We start from the raw sequence: 23,982 nt of genomic DNA, 5'->3' as shown, positions 1-23,982 counted from the left end.
ACATAATTAAAAAGTTTGATTCAAAACACAATCATTACACTTCAACCATATATCATTCCCATGCACCTTGGAATTACTATACATTGCCTCATCACACTTTCATGAATCTACTTTGGCATAAGTTTTTTAGATACAATTGTTATCTTGGTATCCAACATAACTGTCTTTTCTATCTTCAAACTTGGCACCATTAGCATGCCGTGATTGAAGTTTCTGATCATACCTAGATAAAGACGCAAAAACCTTGTAGTTTCCTAACCATATGGAACAATGATTCCGAGTAAGAATAACGATTGTCCATTTTCAAGAACCTACAGACCTAATTGGAAGATATATTATTTATTCAAATGTTGCCTTAATTCTTAGTAATTAGCAAGATGGTGTCTTGCTAATTGTTTGTAGTTATAAGAGTAAATTAAAAATCTGATCCCTACGATTTACCCAAAATTGTAAATTGCAAAATTTTTACAAAGTTAGATCCCATTTTTTTATAACTTTGTTTTAGATGCTTTTTTTAATAAACATAGTTGCTTTGATATATTTACTTTTTTTAATAATTTTGACAGCTTTACCCTCGTGTCAAACCACTAATTAAATCAATTAGCATTAAATTTACAAAATATAGCAAAATAGTCACTCTCAATCACAACCGTTTTTTTTTTATCTGATACACTCAAATGGTTCACGTTCTCAGAAAAAATATCAGCCTCATTTGACTTCGCCTCATCACCCAAATAACAATGTACTTACATTTTTATCCATAATTGACAACTTGCATTTTTCACCTATAATAACAACATACTTGCATTTTTTATCCATAGTTTTAACTTTGAACACTTGTAAGCTTTTTTAAGTTTCAAGCTCCATAATTCAAGTACGTTGCTATTTTCTGCAATTTGATGAAATAACACTTACAAGACAGCCTTGTTCTTGCTGATAATCAAGTTGTCAAAAAAAAAAAAAATCCCTGCCCTAACTGTTACTATTTCATCATGTGGAAAAAAAGTCAATTGTAAACAACAAGTTACAGCAACAAAGATCTCATGTAACGTAACACAACATTGATCTGCATGCATTTACACACTAAAACGACTAGCAGTATTTACAAAATTCCCCCACCCCACCTCACCTCAGGCTTAGGCTTTGGTTTGGCCAACAACAATGACAACTATACCCCTACTACTATTACTACTGCTACTACTAAAGGGGCATTAGTTAATACAATGGGTTCCAAAAATATGAGAGAAATAAACAAAATCTTTTAACAAAGGAAAGGAGAGATGGGAAGAAACTATGTACACACATACCTCTATATCTTTCTCCATCCCTCTCCATGGCGTGGCTCTCATCAAAGACTGAGACTGAGACTGAGAGATCCTATATACAAAATTCCACAATTACCCCTGCCAACATTACTCTGGTTAACCCCCGCTCTACTTTGAAATTTCAATCGAAAACAATATTGCAGCCTGTTTTCATCTTCCTACTAACCGCTTGACGGAATGCAACTATGAACGTCATCTGCAACCAAGATTAAGAATCACCACTCATATAATGAGATATGTTATACAACATTTCAATCACCATTTTACCCTTGCAATCTAACAAATAATATTCATCAATTTTAACGTGAGAGGAAAAAAGTAGAAAAACAAATAGGTAAAGAGTGTGTATCAGAATAGATTAAACCAGGTTTTTTGGTTTAATCTGTCATGTCATGCTGTATAGATTAAGTCAAATAAGGAACAGCCATGTGTCAAGATTAAGCTCGGTGAGTCAAAAAGAAAAAGAAACAACCCCTTAGGGAGGAGGGAGTCATTCCCTCCCAATTTTTTCTTCATCTTTCTGAACCCACAACACACGAAAACCCTATCTTTTTGAACCCACTCAACCCACTAAATTAAAAAAAATACAAAACAATCAAATGTAAAATCTTAATTAGCAATAGAGTTATCGGCGGTACCACTCCCGCTTCAACGAGTGGGTTGATTGGTTTCACTAACCCACTTCATCATCTCTCTCTACTTTCTCTTTCTTATTTTCTCTTGTACCATGTGTTTTAAAGTTTGTACCTTAGTTGTTTTGTATTTTTTTTAATTGAGTGGGTTCAAAAAGATAGGATTTCCGTGTGTTGTGGGTTGGGAAAGATGAAGAAAAAGAAGAGACAAAAATTGATGTGGCAGTGGGTTCGGTGGGTTGGGAGGGAACGACTCCCTCCTCCCTTAATCTGGTAACATATATTATATAAATGTGTATTTCATTGACCTAATAATGCACACACAAGTAACACAACAACTTACCACAAAGTAGAAAACAAGGCTTTCTTACATATAAACATCCTTGTTACAAGAACACACACACAGAGAGAGAGAGAGAGACAGCAAACACCTAGTCTGCATTTGTTACAAGGAACGGGACAGGCTCTTTAGGTCTATTTTCCATGAGAGAATGAGAAGGGTATTCATGTCATTTGCACAGAGAGAGAAAGTTTCCCAACTTGTTCTACCTTTTTGGTTGGGAGTGACAAAAAATTGCAATTTCTGTCTCATTAGTCCAACATGTGTCTATGCAACGTTACAGAAAAAAAAAAGGTGAGGTGAGGTGAAACAAACCTGTACATTGGTATTACATGTGAACAGCAGCCGGCTCAATCTGAATGGCCTGATCTAAAATTAGTGGGCCAGGGAAGGTGATTAGCTTAGCTATGTAGACGGCTGCTGTCTGATGAAGATTGTTGTTTAAGGTTAACCGCATGTTCTGCACTTGCACTTGCATTGGTTGTTGTTTCAGTTTGAGTTTCAGGTGTTTCAAACTCAACCTTCCTATTTGGATCCCCAGAATCATCACAGGATGTCTGAGAGTTGGGTTTGGTTAAAGGCAAAGGCAAAGGCAGAGTTGCTCCTCTAGCTTGCAGCTTGCTTGCAGTTGCAGCAGGTGAATCAGAAGGATTTGCTTTTCTATTCTGCAGTACAATCTTTTGAGCAGCTGTTAGTTGACTTTGACTCCCCATTCCCATCTTCACCTTTTGCTGTGGTTGAGGTTGACCAGGTAATCTCTTCTGATTCAATCCAGATGGTCCACTTTGCACCATATGATGCATCTCACCTTTCTCTGCAACAAACCCATTATCGCCAGCTGTTCCTCTTCCACTTCCACTTCCTTTCACAACTTTAGCTGCCAGCTGTGGCCTGCCGCCAGGTGGTTGGAACTGCTGTGGCGGACGCCGCTGCGGCTTCACCGTATTGCCGCCAGTGCCAGTCTGAGGGTTACGCACAAGCCCAGCGGATGCTGGTTTTTGCAGCTGTTGAGTCACCGGTGAGGATTGCGCACTGCTACTTTGACTTTGAGGGGAGGAAACTGGAAGTTGTGGTTGTCCATGTGGCGTCACGGGATTGGACGCAGCAAAATGCTGTTGTCGCAAGCGTTGTTGCTGGAGTTGTCTCTCTTTCATCAACCGCATTCCAAAAGCTGGATTTTGTGGTGGTCCTTGAAGATGATGTGGATGAGAATTGGTAGTTGGCATGTGGGGGGAGATTGGGTATGGCTGGACAGGTGGTTGAGGGAAAGAAGCAATTCCAGTTGGATACGCGGGAATTCCTTGAGTGGTCCCACCTTGTGATACTTGCATCTGAGCATCTGGTACCATAATTTGCCTTTGCTGATCAGGATTCTGTTTAATAAAACATCACAAAGTCATATAACACGTAATTTAACAAATCAAAATGCTAGAATCCACTCTCACCCGTATCATATGCACAGCCTCACGAGATCTCACTTGACCGGTATTCATGACAGATTGAGGGTTGGAGTTATTAACCCCTTGAAGCGGGGGTGGTCTTGTCATCATCATCCCTCTGTTCATGACACCTGGCAACATACCACGAACACCTCGATCGGAATGAGGCAAAGGTAAAGTTGAAGGCTGCATGTTCCTTGCAGACAACATTTGATTGTATTGTTGCATTCGATGCTGGTCATCCATTCCTGGTCTAGGGATCCCGTATCTTCCTTCCCTAACACCAACAGAGGGACTAATTGAACCAGATGGAGTGGAGGATAAATGACTGCTGAACACCAAATTAGAAGAGGGTAGTGAGGGAGCTGGGGTTGAGGTTGACCCAGGAACCATTGGTGCACCCATATGAGGAGCTTGATAATTAACAGGAAGAAAATCCGGGGTGGATGAAATCGGTTCACACAGATCAAGTGGCCTTCATGTTCATGAGATATAATTCAAAGATTATGATCATTTTACAAAAGTAGGGGGGGTACTAATAATACTAATAGTGAATTAGTGATCCAAACAAACAAACATTAAACTTACGTGAGGACAGGTCCACCATTGAGGTTATTTGGGATGACTTGAGAAAGAGCAAGTGCATGAGAGCCATGAGGTTGCTGGAGTTGTTTTGGATCCTGATTATCCTTCTTTGGCAGAAAACAAAGATCAGAAAAATCTATCTAAAAAGTAGATGATTTTCAAAACTCTCAAGTACTAAAAAAAAAAGTCACCTGTGACTTTTTATAATGTAGTTTTCTTGAAATCACAATAATCTTTTCAAAATGTGATTTGAGTGTGTCTTCTTCCATGGGTCCCTGCAACCGTTGAAACAATTGTCTTGCACTTCCCTGTGTCAGATACAAAACCAACCATCAACCTCAATGACAATCATAAAATCCAATAAAAAGAAAATATAAAAATAAAAATAAAATTATTGCCTCTGGGATGCCTGGCAAAGTGGAAGGATAAGGTTGAGATGAGCCTGAATCCTCAGCACTATCAGCACCATCGCCGGAGTTCCTATCCATTAATATTCTATGACGCTCTTTGCATTCTTTCGAGTTACGAGAAATGCACTTCAACATAAAAACAGTTTTAATAAATATTTTAACTATGTGTAAAAAAAAAAAAGATACCAAAACTACATCCAGAAAGTAGTTACCTTAAATTGCAAAGTGCTATTGATGGCATCACTTATTAGTTCCCAGTTGGCACCCATATCATGAACCAGCACAACAAGGGCCTGAGGTGTCAAAGAGTTGTTTATATGGTTCAAATATATAGTTTTTTTTTTTTTTTGTAAAAAAGAAAAAAATAGAGAGTAATGTAACCTGATCTTCGAATAATGACCATGGACTTCCTGAACCTTGCTGCTGCCCTACAGGGGTCTGCAAAGAGAAAAAGATTAGAGCACAAGAAAAAGCATCATAACAACTTTTTCAAGATTTATGACCTGATAATACCTTAAGCAATTTAGCTTTCCTACCACGATCACGCACAAGTAATTTCATGAACTTATTGGGGTTGGACATATTACTCATCTGAGAACCCACTGAAGAACAAACAAAAAAATAATCAAATTAGTATAAGAAAGATGCCAAATCATTATTCGAAAAAAACCAAAAAACTATGAGAGAAAGAGGTATACCACTGTTTCCATTCGAATCAAATTGACGTGTATCCAACCTCCTCTTTGAGTGCTCCTTCTGCAATTCAATGGACATTCAAGAATGTTATTATGGATGTCAAATCCTAAAGAATAATAAGAGAGGATCCCTAACCAAAAAGAAAACAATAGAAATTACCTGTTCATTATTCTGAAAATTAGAACCAAGCTGCCATCGGTGGTCAAATGTGGAACCCTGCAACTGTCGTAATATATAAAATTAAAAGTCGGAGTGAATAGTGGCAACTCAATGAAATATTTTGAGGTTTTAGGTTTTTTGCCTTCTTTTTCTTTTTGGGTCTGTTTGATACTTCTGTCATGTCAAAGTGCAGCTGCTTTTCATAGTCTCCAACTGATTCTGCTTCCATATTATTCGGTATTTGATACCCACCATGTAAAGAACTTTGTTCATCCTGAAAGGAATTGGTATCACCACTTGAAGCATCTGTTCTATTTGGTGCCTGATTATTATTATTATTATTATTATTATAACCCGAAGCTCCAGTAAACCTCGGCCTGGAAGCAGTGCGTACACGTTTTGTGGGAATTGAAACATTAATACTGGTGGCAGGTCGTTTCCCACTTATCACAGAAGGTTGGGTCCCGATATTTCTTTCAAGGGATTGTGGAAATGACAAATCTGCCCCTGGCTCGTATGGTCTTCCAACATATGACTTAAAGGGTTGGCTCTGTTTCCTTTTCTTCTGAGTGGGTTTTGACATCCTGCTACCTTCAAATGCCCCTGGCAGATAATATGTACTTGTTTCTCCTTCATCCTCTTCAAGTGTATTATCTTGAGATTTAAAGACTAAATGGTTAGAATTTTACTCTATTGATTTGCTAAATAAAGAGTTATGTATGTAACTTGCATAAAATCTTATAATACCTGCAACATCATCATACCCATTGACATCCACTTCCTCTTGCATGCTACTGCCAGTTCTCTACAAAGAGCAACATACATCATTAGACACTTAATAGAATGTTTGACTATTAGTCAAATACCTAAAATGCCCTTCAAAAATGACGAAGAGGATTTCATTTGACCAAAATCAATAAAAAAAACAACGGGCACATGATTATACATTAAGACGACAATTTACCAAAAAATGGAAGATTGTAAATAATATAAGGACATCTAAATATGTTTTTACCTCAGATTGTAGCAAATGAGATTCGATAGTTTTTCTATAGGCCTCAACTGCACCAGGTGGTACTATATAAAATAGGTTCTCCTGCATACAAAAACACTTAATTATATTAATATTTAATAGAAGAGAAAGGAAAAACAGGCAAAATAGACAAACATTGTTTCCCTAGGAAATAGAATCCTTCACATGCATATCTTGTCTAAAATATGGAAGTAGAGATCATTCGACTTTGTTTCTACCAATGTGGTTGTGTAGTAATGGCATATTAGCTAAAAAGGTTAAATTCAAAAAATAGCAACGTTCTTTCATTGATTTGTTTATTATAGCATCTTACTTTTCACTTTTTCCTATTACAGCTTTGAAAAATCCACCAAAGTATAGCAATGTTGTCCAAATACAAAGCCATTTTCACTGCTATAACTGGTAAATTTTCCAAATTATAACGTCTTAATTAAAAATGATATGATTGGGTAGATTTTTCAAAGTATTGTCTTGATAAGAAAAAAATTGTTGTAATAAAAAAAATGAAAGTAGGATGCTATAATGCACAATTATATAAAAGTATGTTGTTATTTCTTGCATAAGCATGGTGTAATATGTGTTAACTGTGAAGGTAGGTAGGTATGTGCATACTTCTGTCAAATTATCCTCCCATGAAACGTCTGTGATGCCAAGATCAGATATCCTATCAGGAGTAACAGGCGCTTGAGCTGAGTTGTACTGAGCATTGGAGTTATTATACTCCAAGAATCTCATCCCATATTGATCAAGTCCAGCCATAGAATCTTTTTTAGCACCCTCTAACTCCAATCCATGGCATTTCACCTGTCAAAATGTAACATTAATAAGACAAATTTGAGAAACTTTGGGATTACTATCAATCATACAGACAGTTTGTAGTGGTTGCTAAAGTATGAGGGTGCTTGATTTTTCTAAATAAAGTATCATTTGAGAGCTTATTAATTCACCTGCAGTGTGTGCCAGAACTCCATGACAGCTTCTGCCAAAGTATGAGCAACCTTTTTTTGCATCCGTGAAGAATTTTGCTGTTGGAATCTGACCCGTGAAGTATAAGCAGCTCTCTGAGAAATTTGAGCAGCTGCAGTTACCTTCCAAAGTCGTTCCTGCATAAACAACAAACCAGAAACTATATATTGTAAAAATGAAGGGTTAGAAAATGAAAATGCATATTTGTTAAGTTAAACAATCCATTTCAAAGTGTAAAGGAGGAAGATACATCATAAGGTCAACATTAGAGATCAATAACAAAATTATACCTGTGCAAAATCATTAGCCAGCCATGACATTTCTTCAAGAACAAAATGCCAATGTGATGTATGATTACTCTCTGATTTAAAGATTCCATCTGTTAATCCAGCTATCCTCTTACGTTTTTCCTGTTTACAAACAATCTCAAATAAGGAGACTCGTACATGATACAGATCAAAGGCCATAACTTTATAAAACAAAGAGAACAAGAAGATCAGACCTCTATAATCCGTGCCTCTTCTAAAATTGAGTCTTCATGTTCCTTTGTTGCCAATTTCAGATTGTTTTGAGAACACACGTTTTGCTCTGCATCATCAATTGAACACCTAAGGGACAATGTAGACTCTTGAAGCAAGGTGCAATCTGTACCTAGAGGATTTCTTTCTATTTCTGAAGTAGTCCAGCCATCTAAATCAATACCTGTAGAGCAAACAGACTTATCCAACTCATGTTGCAAGGCAGATTCAGATTCAGATTCCTTCAAACCTTCTTCCTCTTCCTTAAGTTTCGGATCAATCTCATTCTTATCATTGTTGATGCTCAATATCTTATCATCCTTCACTGTATTTACACCACTACCCTCCATGCATGGTGCCTCCTTTGATGCGATATTAAGTTCAATAGCCCCATTAGAAGTAACATTTTGTATACTACTTGGCACTTCATTCTTACTATTACCATCTAAACTTTGATCGGTTTGGCAGCATGATGATTTGGAGTCAAAACCCTTTGTTTGACCCAATAAAGACAGGTGATCAACTGTGTGTGCATCCACATCTGGAGGGTGCTCAGAACCTGACAATTTCTCCTGCTCTATATGCCCTACAGATCCAGGCTCTACAGGGGACATGGAAAGTGGGATTTCTTGAGTATCAGATATTTGGGTCTGTGTACCATTTGATTTTATGTCTAAACAACTGTTGGAACCTAAATTCTTGAGGGTCAAGCCAACATTAGGACTTTTAGGGTTGGAAGAATTGGAATTTGACAAATGCTTGAGCTCCTGATTCTCTACATTATGCACCAATCCCTTGGTATCCCTTGAAGCATGGCGATTTGGTCTAGACCTAATCCTACGCTTATATGATTTTTTAGGAAGTTCAAGTGCAACAGATTCTCCAGATTCTTTGGTGAGTATTCTTTCAACTTCACGAAACTTATTGTTTCCATCAAATAACATAAGATTATCAGCACTATTTGGTTCACCAACTGAAAGAGCCCCTAATCTGCCACTGCTTTCAACAGAATCTCCATGAGGTGAGGCGGTTATTGCAAAACTGCCTTTCACTTCACTATGGTACCATGAAAGAAAAGAGTAAGTTTATTAATCATGATGATGACATTACAGAAAATGAGTAAAATAACCATTGCCTCATTAAATGATAGACATAAACCTTGTCACAAATTGCTCAGGATGTTGATCTGTCAGCGAGGTGGACTGCAGGCTAACTGATGCTGCAGTTCCAACTTTCAAGTCTAATGGATCACCACCCTGCAAAATTATCACATGCTTAAAGATAAAATGCTTCAAACGTACAAATAGAATCTACCAATGTATGAAAAAGTTACCATACCTTCTGTAAAAACTCTAATTCTCTTCTATATTTTTCAGCAGCGCTGAATGTCTCCCTGCAATATATTTATAAACTGTGAGGTTGATTAAAAGAAAGAAAAAGGAAATCAAAGAAACACCTTCAAACACAAAGAACAGTGGTTCTACCTAAGCTCTGCTTGTGTTTTCTCAAGAACTGATGACTGGTGAGGAGATGGTGCAGAAGAGATTTCAACTCCACCATCAATAGCTCCTCCCATGGAATCAACCCCAGCATTGACTAAAAGCAGAGATCCTGAAGCACATCCATGCATTCCCACTATAATAACCTAGAAGCGTTTCTCTCCCATTGATTTCAAGAACTAAATAGAAATACAGGGAGAGAAAGAGAGAAGAGAATGACCATATAGATATTGCATGTTCACACACAAAAAAAAGAAGGAAAATGCTAATGATATATTACTTGAGTCTTGGAAGACCTATGCAGATGAAGGCTAAATACTAATGTATTGTGGAATATGTTTGTATTAACAAATCATGTGTTCCTAGCGAAAGTGAGAGGTAAAGGAGCCAAAATAGGAAGTTATATCTCATCTGGCGATTGATTTCACATGAGGAAAGAAAGATAAATGACCTCACAGGCAGTATCTATGGGCCCAACATTTCAAGCATTGAATGATGTTGATGAAAAAAGCAAACAAACTAGGAAATTTTCTAAAATATTGTCTCATTATTAGTATAACCATAACATAAATCATTTTGCTAACCCAAAAAATAATATTTATTGATTAAGTCACATCCAATCAAGCAGTTCAACTCCACTTAACTAGTCATAGTAAACCACGACCTAAATAAACTCAAATGAACACAATTTATATGAGTGATCTGCAAACCCCAACCAATGCAACCCCATTGTTCACTACACTCCATGACCATGTGCAATAGCTATCTATTATAAACATTCATAATCTCATTTGAGAGGCTTTAATGACAAATAGCATTATAAAACACACCATGCTCGAAATAAGAATGATAAAACAGAACAACCCTAGTTCAGTCACTTGGCATTTGATCAAGTTTAAGGCATGCATTCAATCAAATTGCACCAATATGGCACTGCAATTGCATAATCACAAACTCACTGCCCTACAATAAACCCTAAAAGAAAATCCCATATAGTCCCGGGTCTAGGGTTTACACAGCACATAACATTACGTCCAATTCTAGGGTTTCTGCGAGAAATACCTGAATTCCCAGGAGCTCTGCAACAATTTCAAGCTTACAAAACTTTTACCCCTCCTATTACGCTTTTCCTTCGATATAAGTTGCACCAATTTTTAAAAATCAAAGGAATTTTTTGCCCTAGAAATACAGGACACGATAACATATGATTGAACTCACCCTTTTTTGAAATTGGAAACCCTAATCACTCACAAGATAATACATGCCTAATATACATGCGTTTCTTCGGTATGTAGATTTGTGTATACAAATGTTTAAAATGTTTGCTCTGGTTCTTCTTCGAGCTCGATCTTCTCTCTCTTAAGCTTTCTCTCTCTAAGATTTGTAAAAACTACTTCGTCCTCTCTGTGAATAGTGGGCTGGACCTCTGCAAATGCAAACGATTTGGGCCGGGTTATTTTCATTGTTTTTTCATCTTTCAATGTTGATTGATTCGGTTCGTGATTCTTTGACTTTTGCGGAATTGCTTTTCAAGATGGTTACTCAATCTCCTTTTGCTAATCTTCCAAATTCATATATCACTTTTTTCGGTGTGTTTTAGAAACTAAATATAAGCTGATAGTTTTTAATCGTAGATGAGTGTTTGTAAATTTTTAATCGTAGATGAGTGTTTGTAAAAGTAATTAATTTTTAAATGTGTAAAATCAGATTAAAATTAAAAAGGTTTAATAGCTATTTAAAGTAATTTTAAAATTATGAGTTTTTTTGTTTAGAATAAGGTTATGTTTGCGCCACAGCTAGCTTATTTTTCGAGTTTTTTTATGTCGAGCCAAAAAGTAGCTTAAAAGCTAGCTTTTTAAAAAACTACTTGGACTAACTTTTCATAAGCTTTTCTAAAAAAAATCAAATACACTCTTAATTAATTATAAACATCATATTTTTCTAAATGACTTTTTATGTCATTTTATATCTTTCAGTTAGCTTGTCAGCTAGTTTTTACCAAACGTTATTTTTTATCAGCTAGTAGTTAGCTCTTCAGCTAACAGTTAGCTTTTCAGCTATCAGCTAACTTTTCAACTAACATCTAGTTTTTCAGTCACTACGTCAAACATAACCTAAAAGTTATAACATCATATTGTAGAATGATTTTTTTTTAGTTTTTCCAGTAAAAACTAATAGCTAAAAGCTTCTAAAATCTCAAAAGATCTATGTGGAAAAAATAATAATAATAACTATAGCTCACATTATAACCATCTATCATGTGAAACTCGTAAAAAAAAAAGAATTTCTATAAAGGCGACTACTTCGAAAAAATACTATACTTTATACTTTGTAGATGACTACATTGTTGACGATTAGGGTATAAGGCATATGAGGATTTTTGTAGAATTAGGGTAACATTCTTTTGGTTTTGGTCATTTTAGGACACCGGTGCTTGGTTTTTATAAGGGGGCGGTATTGGACCGTCACAATCTTGCCCCTAAGCCTCGTACATAAAACGACACTGTTTTTGCTAAGTGAGTCCACGTCAGTGATGATTTGGCAATGTTTTTTTTTTGCCTCCTATGGAGCCGAGGTTCCGACACGCTTTACGAGTCAACTAATCCACAGGCGACTACCCGCTTCGCGAGTAGCCCGGAGTCATTGCGGGTAAACCTTTTGTGGCCACAAATGTCCTTGGATTTGAACATGTGACCTCCTAGTCATTTGAAAATATTTGGAGCATGCTTAAACCAACTTGGCACCACCCTTGTGGTTAAATATGTAGTATCGTGATGATTATAAATAAATAGTTGATTATAAAAAAAATATTTATTTTTTAATGTACGAGGGTTAATTTCCCATCGGATCTCATTTCATTAATCACAACTATAAATAGTGTTACAAGGGTAATTACATTTGAATTAGGTCATACTAATCATTGACGGAGCTTATATAGGGCCAAGGGGGCTGTGCCCCCCCCCCCCCTATTTTTTTTAAATATTTAGTCCTTCACTATTAAAAAAGTTACATATTATGCCAAAACTATAAAATTTGACTTCCCCCCCCCCTGTTCTTTAATTTTTACACATATTCTATTTTCGCCCCCCCCCCCCCAAATCAAAACTTCAAGCTCCGTCACTGATACTAATAGAATAATAGGCCTCGGAATATACTACTACAAATACAAATACTTAACTATACTAACATCCTCATGTAGTTGGAATGTGTTGGATTAGGTGTCTAAGCTCATAACTATAAGGTATGTACTTGATTTGATAGTAGCATGGTCCTTTTGGGTTGCCTTCACCATAGCAACTTCACATGATGACTTTTGGAGAAAGAGGTTAATGAATGATTTATTAATATATTATAAGAATAATATATTAATTAGAAATCATATTATTTAATTAGTATTAATTAGAAATTAATTTGGAATTAATTTTGGGATTAAAGGAACTGATTAAAAGAACGGAGATTGTTATGCAAATCAATGATAGTTGTAGAGTTGGGTTGATGGACTCCTCTAGAAGGGAGTGGACGAAATCTATAGGAGGCCCTATAGAATTTCGTCCAAGGCTTCTAAGGTGTAGGTCCATGGACTGCTTAAGGCTTAAGTAAAGAAATTAGGGTTTCACCTGAAAACCCTAGCAGCCTCAGCTATTTAAAAGACCCCTAGCATGTGATTTCGGCCCCATGCATTCTAAGAGAACCCTAGCTAGAAATTATAGTGCTTCATCACCTCTCTCCTTCATCCTTTGCTATTGGTGTTTGTGACTCCATTAGAGGTGCAACACTTGAGGCACTAAAGCTTTCAAGAGTCAAGATTATCCAAGGAGTTCTTGTTATTACTAGATAGCAAGCAAGGTAATATTCTAACCCTAGTTTTCATATAGATTTCGAATTGTATGCTAGCATTAGAGTTGTTGCTTTGGAATTTCTATTTGCATGTATAACTAGAGAAAAGCATAGATCCAAAGCAATTAGGGTTGCATGATCACATGGGAATGTTGTTATGCTCAAAACTCATCCGAATGTTCGATTGGTCTTGAATGTTCAAATTGGACTGAAAATCAAGAAAAATAGGAGATGGAAGACCCTTGGTGAAGATATTCGCATACTAAGAGGACGAAGGAACATGGAGAACATGAACCCAATCCATAACAACTTTCTCTCGGACAAAGTGAAGTTCAATCTCTATGTGCCTAGTGTGTTGATGTTGAATCGGATTTGCAGACATATAAACATCATTGACATTATCATAATAGACAATCGTGGCTCGAGATGACTGTTGATGAAGCTCTCGAAGAAGGTTATGAATCCAACACGTTTCGGCAGTAGCATTAGCGACCCCCTGTATTCAGCCTCATCACTGGAACGAGACACAATACCTTGTCGTTTAGATGACCAAGATATGAGATTTTGTCCCAAGAACACACAATATCCGGATGTTGAGTGCCTAGTAGTGGGACATCCAACTCAATCAGCATCAGATTACGCAATAAGACGTCAGGTAGGTTACACAAATAATTATAAGTCATGGTCAACAGAGTCATAAACATAACGAATAATACACTTGAGAGACGTAAAATGGGGCTTCCAAGGGCCATGCATGAATAAACATATTAGATGTACCACGTAGGCAATATATGGTCTTGTGAAGGTGAGGTATTCGAGAGCCCCTGCAAGGCTTCTATATATAATGGGATCAGCAACATGAGGTCTAGATGGGTCAAGTTTCACAGATGTATCCATTAGTGTCCGAGATGGTTTACAATTCATCATGTTTGCACGTTCGAGAATCTCTAATGCATACTTTTGTTAAGACAAAAACATACTCGTGTTATCTCAAGTGACCTTAATACCCAAGAAAAAATTAATGCCCCCAAGACCAGTCATAGAAAACTCGGTACTCAACGTGGCAATGATCTGTTGTAGAAGGCCTGGAGAGGAGGCTATGAAAATAATGTCATCAACATAAAGTAAGTGATACGTCGTGTGATGCCTATATTGGTAAATAAATAATGAAGAGTCACATCAACTGTTCATGAACCCAATCATGCAAACAAACTGAGCAAAACGTTTAAACCATGCACGTGGGGCCTGTTCAATAACATATAGAGATCTTTGCAACAAACAAACATGATTATGGTATCACGGGTCCCGAAAACCAGAAGGTTGGTGCATATAGACTGTTTCACACAAAGCACCATGAAGGAATACATTCTTTACATCAAGATGTGGTATATGCCAATGTTGAGAAACTATAAGTGTGAGGGAAGTGCGTATAGTGGTGGGTTTAACCACCGGAATTGAAAGTGTCATCACAGACAATACCAGGCTGTTCGCTGCGACCATTAGCTACAAGACAAGCCTTGTAGTGAGCAAGAGATCCATCAGCATGTTCTATCTTCTTAAATTACCAAATGTAGTTTATAATGTTTGTACCATTATGAAGAGGAACCAAAACCCATGTTTGATTTGAATCAAGGGGATTATATTCATCCTTCATAGCATTAAGCCAATTGGGATCTTTAAAGTCCTATAAGTAATTACGAGTACATGGTATGGAATATCAACATGAAGATTAAGTTTGTGAATGGGTTTAATAATTCCATGATGTGAACGAGTAGCCATGGGATGGACCGACTTGAAAGGATCGCGAGTAGGGGGAGCCTCGGGAGATGGAGAAGCCGAGAGAATGGCAGCAATATGAGATGCTGCTTCAGGCGACGATGCAGAATCGTCGCTGGAAGACGAAGGGGAAGGAGACTCGGGGGCAGACGTGGTAACAACGTCGGCTGATATGGCAGATGTGTTGGTTGTCGAGTTTTCTGAGGCACTGGGTGAGTGAGATTGTTAAGTAAGAGCGGTACAAAACAGGCGAGAATTGGGGTTGATGGCGTCAAAATTGTCAAGGAAGTCATACGGCGGGGGAAAATCAGGTTTCATAAATCTTAAAGGGAATACAACTTCATTAAATGTGACATGACGAGAGATGATTATTTCTTGTGCTTCAAGACACAAGCATTGAAATCCACGATGTTGAGATGGATAACCGAAGAAGATGCATAAAGTGGATTTTGGTGTAAGTTTATGAGGTGTAGGGATATGAGGAAAACATAAACATCCAAAGACACGCATCTGAGAGTAAGATGGAGGTTTGTGGAATAGATTTTGTGTAACAACGTAAATTTTCAAAACAAATTTTTGATTTACAACCACGTAATTCTCATAATGCATTTCACAAAATCTCATTTATTAAGTTTACACTTTTTAAAAATTCATAATTGATTGGTTAAAATCCAGGATCCTCGAAAACATAACTCTTCCACTGGTGTGTACAATCGAGCCGGTGCCTTCCCGCGATCCTGGGAAAACCTGAGACACATAACACATAACACGGTAAGCACGAAGCTTAGTGAGTTCCCCAAAATACCACGCACATATAACTAGCCACTCGAGGCTATAACTCTATGAGACCTTCCGGTCAATGTGTCTCAGTGGGACCTTCTGGTCCCACAACTCTGGTAGACCTTCCGGTCCTACCCATGATGACCTTCCGGTCCTAACTATGTGGGCCTTTCGGTCCAAACCCTGTTGACCTTCCGGTCCAAACCATGCAAACTCAGGATATAACATATATATATCACATAGAACATATATCTCATAAAACTTATAAGCACATAAGACCTTTCGGTCACACATAATTACCATTCCAGGTAAGGTATAGTGAGAAGACTCACCTCGGATGATGATCAACGCCTCACAATGCTGCAGCTACGCATCAGCTACTAACTCTGTGCCAATCCACAATTATCCCAGTTAAGAACTAAGTCCAATTCTCACTCCAAAGGTCCAAGACAGACCACTAGTCATCCCATCAATGACCTAAGACCCATTGGGCCCACCAAGGTCCAACGATAAGTGGGCTCTCCAGAGGCCCAAATCTCAATTCTCGAAGGCAAGCCCAACACTAGACAAACTCCCTAAGCCCACTAATGGCCCAATTTGCTAAATTGGGCCCAAACCCTCCAATGGGCCTTACACCAAGCCCAAAAATATATTTGGCTCATAATATCTGACTTATGATGGCCCAAAAGGCCCAAAGACCCAAGGCATGGCCCAACCGTGGCCCAAGGACACAAAGCCCATACTGACAGAGTACGCGGGGCGTACACTTACGTACGCTAAGCGTACTGGCTAGTGGCTCGTACGCCATTCGTACCTCCTTGTACGCCCAACGTACAACCCTGTTAAGCCACTTTCCCAATAAGTGCTTAATACCCCAAACCAGAGTCTACAATTACAAATCCAGGTCCTTTTTATCCTCTTAATCCATAAAGTCATTAACCTGGTGACTTGCAATCCACCAAATAAGCTCAAACTCAATGAGTAATAACATACTTCCATAACAAGGGCTAAATATCATGCATGAACTCATTAGGACCATCAAGATTGAAACTTTACTGCTTATGGGACCCCTTTAGCTCTGAGGGTGGCAACCCTAAGCTCAAAGACGAGATTTCATCATAAAGGTCCAATCTTGGCACCAAACTAACTCCAAAACTTCACTACACTAGATCTATGCCTTCTTAAATAAAGTTATGAACTTGATACCTCAAAAGAGTTCCAAATGATGATGTTATTCCAGATCCATGAGCTCCAAACTCCCAAGTTCTTCCTGGCCAACTTCTTCTTTTGCAAATTCCAAGCTTACACCACCAAATGAACCTCTTGAAGACCAAATCTCCCCAAGGATGAAGATATGAGGCGTTCTAGGGCTTCTCTGAGGTTGGGGAACAAACATGGAGGCTAGGGTTCGAACCATAATGTTCTATTTATAGTGGCACACCCTAAGTTTAGGGTTTCTGGACTCTGGACGTACGTTGGGCGTACATCTTGTACGCTGGGCGTACGACAAAAAGCATTCGTGATCATTTCCCATCATACGATGGGCGTAGCCAGCTGCTCACACGCATGCATTCCATGCATGCATAAGACTCACTTGTCAACCATTTATATTAGGGACCAATATTGCCAAAAACTTTAAAGTACTATCACTTTTTCGTTCTAAGTCCGATTCCGGCGAACTTTATATCCGAGAAACTCTACACTTCTGTCAACTTTATTCCTCCTAAAGCCCACTCGAACTCAAATCCCAAAATTCATGAAAAGCCCGCACCAGTGCCTTTAACAACACATTTGGGCTCTAAAGCCCAAGCCGAACTCTTTTATCACACAACCTACCTTACCCTTGTCCCAAAAAGTCCTAAACCTTTATCCTTCAAAGCCTCAAAGCCTTCTCATACTCGGATTAAGGCCCACAGGCCTTAAATCACAACACAATCTGGAACAGGATGTTACATTTTGGAATGGAAATTTATGGTGAAGGGTGGTGGAGGGAAGGATATTTATAATATGAGTAGCCATGTACAAGGCATCAACCCATAATGTGGGACGAAGTCGAGCATGAAAAAAAGGGTACAAACCATGTTATTATGCGCTCAGATTTACCATTTTGTTGCTATGTATAAGGACATGAAAAACATATAGTAGTGTCATTGGATTCACATAGTTTATGAAATTTATAATTGTTGTATTATCCCTCATCGTCACACTGAAAAAAAAGCAATTTTTGTGTTGAATTGATTTTTGACATATTGGCTAAACTGTAAGATTTTATCAAACACGTCAGATTTAGAACGCAAAGGGTATACCCACACAAAATAAGTGAAATTATCTAAAAACATGACATAGTATTTGATTCCAGAGATGCTTCCAACAGGTGGAGTCCAAACATCATAATGAATTAATTGAAAATGAACAACAGAAACATAATCAGACATAGCAAAAGGTAACCTAGTGTGTTTGCCTAATTGACAGGCATAACATAAACTAGAATTTTTAATGTTTTTACACGGAATCAAATTACTAGAAACTAAATGCTGAAAAACTGGCAAGCCGGGATGACCAAGACATTGATGCCATAGAGTAGGACTGATGGAGAAAAACACTTAGGAGAGTGGTTGGTGACTGGATAAAGATCCCATGTGTTATCACATTATAGAAGAGTGTGGTTGGTTTGAAGATCCTTTACAAAAAATGAAAGGATCAAATCAAATGCTACACCAATTGTCAGTAGCGAAACAACGAACTGAAATAAGATTTTTAATGATATTAGGTGTGATAAGCACATTTTTTAAAGAAGGGTATGACATGGATTTGAATAGGAAAGGTCGGTGTCCCCCACATTACTTAGAGTGGTTTTAGAATCGTTCCCGACTAACACAAGAGAATAAAATAAATTATATTTCTTTTAGTTTTGAGAATACATGTGTCGTTGTGAAGATGAGCAGTCGATCCGGTGTCCATATACCAGCATGGATCGTTCAAAGGCATGGTGTTGACAAGTTCATGAAGCGCGGTGGATTGATCTGAAGACTGTGTATTGGTTGTTTGGCTAAACCAGTGTGTGGGGAAGGCTGTTAAAAGCTCTAAGCCCACTGAGCAAGAGAGGTAGGCCAGACTTAAGAGGAGGGGCTATATGGTTGTTGGGATGGAGTTGGAAGTAGTCCGACCTGCTGCTGGAAAGAGCCCACCTTCGCAAGTGGGTAGAATCAAAAACCCTACCTGTTGGGAATGTGTTGTTGCTGACCTGTTAAGCATTGTTGATTTCCGCCTTGATTAAAATTGTGACCACCTCTACCGCTTGACCTGCCCCTATAACTGTTTTTTCCGTCATTCATCCCGCTCGTGACTACCACTACCACGAGAAAAAGAAGGACTCCCATCGTGACTGGCAACAAGGACCATCGGAGAAGATGAATTTGTGAATTGGGAGACGTTTATAGTCAATCATACCATATTCTTCGATTTCAAGCATGGCTTGAGTATCAAAAAACGTGGGAAAAGGTTTCTGATGTCTGACTTGACTAGCTATGTGATGGGTTTTAAGCATAACAACAATTCCTATGTGTGCATGAAACCTTAATGCTTTGAATCTAAGTTTTCTCTAATTGAACATGCAAACTTGAACACAAAAGGAGAAACCCTAGGAAGTGTCTACTATGTTCGAAATTCATATAAAGCTAGGGTTGGGTTACACACCTTGATTGTTATATTGTAATAACAATGATTCCCTTGTAGATCTTGAAGCTTGAGAACTTAGTGTCTCAAGTGTAACACCTCTAATGGCTCACAAACACACAATGCAAGAGAATGATATGAGAGAGGAGGAGATCAAATTTTTGGCTATTGCTTCTATCAAATAGTAGCCGAAAATCATAGTCTTAAAGGTTCTATTTATAGTGCACCAAGGATGCTATGGCTAACCCTAGTCTCAAATATGGTAATTATTCACCTCCTTTGATTACCCATATATGATAAGATATTCTAAAAATTCTAGAATAAACTTTCATATACCATCAAAAAAGTCGTCCACCCTTCCCCTATGAAGGGTCTGGACCCTTTGGTTCAACTATTGAATATTTTCAATTTTAGTCCCTGCACTTTTAATTAATTAGTTTAATCTCAAAATTAATTCCAAATTAATTTCTGATTAAATATTAATTAATAATATGGTTACCAATTAATATATTATTTCCATAACATATTAATAAATCATTTATTACAATTTATTAATCAAATAATAAATTATTCTTCTTCCTCAATCAATCATCTGGTCAAGGCAACCGCTCATTCATTATCGTAGAAATTCTCCATTGGCTCCTTAATGGCTGGTACTACTCCAAGATCTCCAATGAAGTTCTTCTACCATATAGCCTCTTTTGATGCTTCGCTCGCTGCGATGTACTTTGATTCACAAGTAAATCAGCCACCGTTTCTTGCTTGGAACTTTTCCAAGTCATTTCTCCTCCATTAAGGGTAAACACCCAGCCTGACTGAGAACGAAATTTTTCTCTGTCTTTCTGGAAGCTGGTGTCACTATACCCAATAACTCTTAAGTACTCACTACCACCAAGCACAAGGACCCAGTCCTTAGTCCTTCACAGATACTTAAGTATGTTCTTAACCGCTATCCAATGAGCTTTACCCAGATTTCCCTGATATCGACTAACCATTCTCAAAGCAAAAGCCACGTCAGGACGAGTACATGTCATAGCATACATGATCGATCCAACGGCGGAAGCATATGGAACTCGACTGATTTCTTCTATCTTAGCATCGGTACTCGGACTCTAAGTCTTACTCAGCTTGGTATTACTTTGGATAGGTAACTCCCCATTCTTTGAATTTTCCATGCTTAAACACTTTAGCACCTTATCCAAATATGTACTTTGACTAAGTCCAATTAGTCTTCTACTCCTATTTCTCAAAATCCTTATTCCTAGAATATAAACAACATCTCCCAGATCCTTCATAGTGAAACACTTTCCAAGCTAGGACTTAACTTCCTGCAAGGTTGGAATGTCGTTTCCTATAAGTAGTATGTCATCAACATACAATACCAGGAAGGTGACTATACTCCCACTAGATTTGACGTATATACAAGATTCATCCTCACTTCTAGAGAAACCAAACTCATTGACTTTCCTCATCAAAGCAAAGATTCCATCTGCGAGAAGCTTGTATAGAATGAGTTCTCAAGCTTACACACTCTATTGGGGTATTTAGCATCCACAAAACCCTCTGGCTGACTCATGTAAACATCCTCAACCAAATTTCCATTAAGGAAAACAGTTTTGACATCCATCTGCTAAATTTCGTAGTCATGAAATGCAGTTATGGCTAACATAACCCTAATAGATTTAATCTTGGCCACTGGTGAGAAGGTCTCATCATAGTCAACCCCCGGTGTTTGAGTAAAGCCCTTCGCAACTAGTCGAGCCTTGAAAGTGTGTACCTTTCCATCCATGTCGGTCTTTTTCTTGAAGATCCATTTGCACCTAACAGTCTTACGACCAGGTATATTATCAAACAAGTTCCAAACTTGATTGTCATACATGGACTGGATCTCGTTGTTCATCGCCTCTTTCCATTTAGCAGACTCAGGGCCTGTCATGGCTTCCTTGTAGTTAGAAGGCTCATCCAAATTTACCAATGTACTATCACTGATAAACATATCACCATCAGTAGTTATATGAAAACCACAAAACTCTGGTGTTATTCTAACTCGAGTGGAACGTCTAAGAGGTAACGACTCGTCAATAGGTTCAACAAGAATTTCTTCCTCGGGTTGAGTGCTAGTGTTAGAGGTCCCTTCATCGCTTGACTCTCGAATTTCTTCAAGATCAATTGTACTCCCACTATCCTCTTTGCATATGAGCTCTCTCTCGCGAAAGACTCATCTTCGTGCTACAAAGACCACGTTCTCACTAGGTCCGTAGAACAAGTATCCAAAGGACTTTTGTGGATAGCCGATGTAAATACATCACTCACTTCGAGGTTCAAGCTTATTGTGAGTCTCTCGTCTAACGAAAGCTTCACAATCCCAAACCTTGATATGTGCCAACGAGGGAACTTTCCCTGTCCACATCTCGTGAGGTGTTTTAGCAACCTTCTTTGTGGGAACAAGATTAAGAATGTGGGCAGCAGTCTCTAAGGCATATCCCCATAATGATATTGGTAGTGAAGCTCGACTCATCATGGAAAGAACCATGTCCAACAAAGTTCGATTACGCCCCTCATCCACACCATTAAGTTGTGGTGTCCTAGGAGGTGTCAATTGTGAAACAATTCCACATTCCTTGAGGTAGTCGTGGAACTCGATACTAAGATACTCACCACCTCTATCAAATATGAGCATCTTGATCTTCCTGCCCAATTGATTCTCGACTTCATGTTTGAATTCTTTGAACTTTTCAAAGGTTTCCGACTTATGCTTGATTAAGTAGATATATCCATATCTGCTATAATCATCGATAAAAGTCACATAAAATCGATTTGCGTCCCTTGTGGTGGATCTGTAAGGCCCACACACATCCATGTGTATGATATCCAACAGTCCCTCGCCTCTTTCACACGAACCCGTGAAAAGTGATTTAGTCATCTTTCCAAGCAAACAAGACTCGCCTGTATCATCCGACCTTAAGTCAAACGATTCCAACACTCCATCCTTTTGGAGTTGGGCAATGTGCTTCTTGTTGACATGTCCAAGATGACAATGCCACAAGCATGCCTTGTCTAAACCATTAGACAAATCAATTTTCAACACACTATTTCCTAAATTATCTACAACCATCACAGTTTCATACACGCCATTACAAGGTAATGCTTCAAAATAAAATACACCATTATAATAAGCATGAATAGAACCATTCACATTATCAAAATAACATCTAAAACCTTGTCTATATAAACCATGAAATGAAATAACATTTCTTGTCATTACTGACGAGTATCAACAATTATTTAAATCTGAACACAACCCACTACTAAGCACTGAAGAATAAACACCAATCTTAGTAACAGATGACGATCTCCTATTTCCCATAATTAGGTTCATCTTCCCATGCTCCACATCTTCACTTCTTTTTAATCCCTGCAAGTCAAAGCAAATGTGAAAAACACACCCTGTATCAAGAACCCAATAATTCGAATGTGATGAGTTTTTAGATAGAATAGTGTAAATACTTGTCGAGGTTGGCTTAACCATGCCATCCTTTATGTCTTGTAAGTACTTGGGGCAACTTCTATTCCAATGCCCCTTGTCGCGACAATAAAAGCAAGTAGCCTCCTTCGTATCAGAGGCAGGGGAAGCTTCGGAACTAGATTTGCCTATAGGGCCATTACTTGACGACTCGGCTTGAGACTTTCCCTTCTAGTTCTGTTTCGAGGGAGATTTCATTTTCTTCCCTTTCCCTTGCCCTATGGCAGAGACGGGAGCAACAGCAGCAGGAGTGGAGGCAATACTCTTTCCCTTCATTCCACTCTCGGCGGTTCTCAACAAGCTTTTGAGTTGACTCAATGTAGTTTTTTCCTTGTTCAGATGATAAGCCATAACAAACTGATCATAAGAGCTAGGCAATGAGTGCAAGACTATGTCAATAGCCAATTCCTCATCGAAGTTAACATTGAGTTTCAACAAACGATCCACATAATGTTGCATGAGTTGCAAGTGGGCCGTGACGAACTCTCCATCCTTCATCTTGCTTGTAATGAGTGACTTGACTATTTCGTACCTTTCTTGACGGGCTCGTTGATGGTACTTCTCCATCAAGTCCTTGCACGTCTTATAAGGCCAAAAGTCCTCATAAAACCTTTGCATTTTAGGAGTCATAGTAGCCACCATGATGGATGCCACTTTGGTAGCATCATTGCAATGTCGCCTATATTCAACAATTTCTTTGGGAATAGCGGTAGTTTCATCAGTTTCGTTCAGCTCCTTTCCGAGAACATATTCCTTGTCCTCAAAGCGCAAAGCCATATTGATGTTTCG

General features: G+C 38.2%; 1 protein-coding gene across 2 annotated transcripts; it reads right to left on the bottom strand.

The window, feature by feature from the left end:
• Nucleotides 1-1,024: 1,024 nt before the first annotated feature.
• LOC145114205 (chromatin modification-related protein EAF1 B-like) lies at nucleotides 1,025-11,036 on the bottom strand. 2 transcript variants are annotated; one of them, XM_079050195.1, is made up of 22 exons: nucleotides 10,665-11,036; nucleotides 9,588-9,781; nucleotides 9,442-9,496; nucleotides 9,262-9,359; nucleotides 8,088-9,159; nucleotides 7,876-7,995; nucleotides 7,567-7,722; nucleotides 7,232-7,423; nucleotides 6,602-6,682; nucleotides 6,334-6,391; nucleotides 5,729-6,240; nucleotides 5,587-5,649; nucleotides 5,430-5,487; nucleotides 5,245-5,333; nucleotides 5,113-5,169; nucleotides 4,944-5,024; nucleotides 4,720-4,857; nucleotides 4,513-4,629; nucleotides 4,325-4,428; nucleotides 3,743-4,211; nucleotides 2,613-3,670; nucleotides 1,025-1,521 (listed from the first exon to the last, which is right to left on the bottom strand). In XM_079050195.1, the coding sequence occupies exons 2-21, from the start codon at nucleotides 9,731-9,733 to the stop codon at nucleotides 2,699-2,701; spliced, it is 4,638 nt and encodes a 1,545-aa protein (XP_078906321.1). In that variant the 5' UTR covers nucleotides 9,734-9,781; nucleotides 10,665-11,036; the 3' UTR covers nucleotides 1,025-1,521; nucleotides 2,613-2,698. The 2 variants fall into 2 exon arrangements, with proteins under 2 accessions (XP_078906321.1, XP_078906322.1); XM_079050196.1 differs by having other exon boundaries at nucleotides 4,325-4,425.
• Nucleotides 11,037-23,982: the final 12,946 nt, after the last annotated feature.

This window comes from Lactuca virosa, chromosome 5 (assembly GCF_052849685.1).
Source record: "Lactuca virosa cultivar CGN04683 chromosome 5, Lactuca_virosa_CGN04683_v6, whole genome shotgun sequence".
NCBI classification, from domain to species: Eukaryota; Viridiplantae; Streptophyta; class Magnoliopsida; order Asterales; family Asteraceae; genus Lactuca; species Lactuca virosa.
The sequence above is the reverse complement of the archived record's forward strand: the minus strand, read 5'-3'. Positions and strand labels throughout refer to the sequence as shown.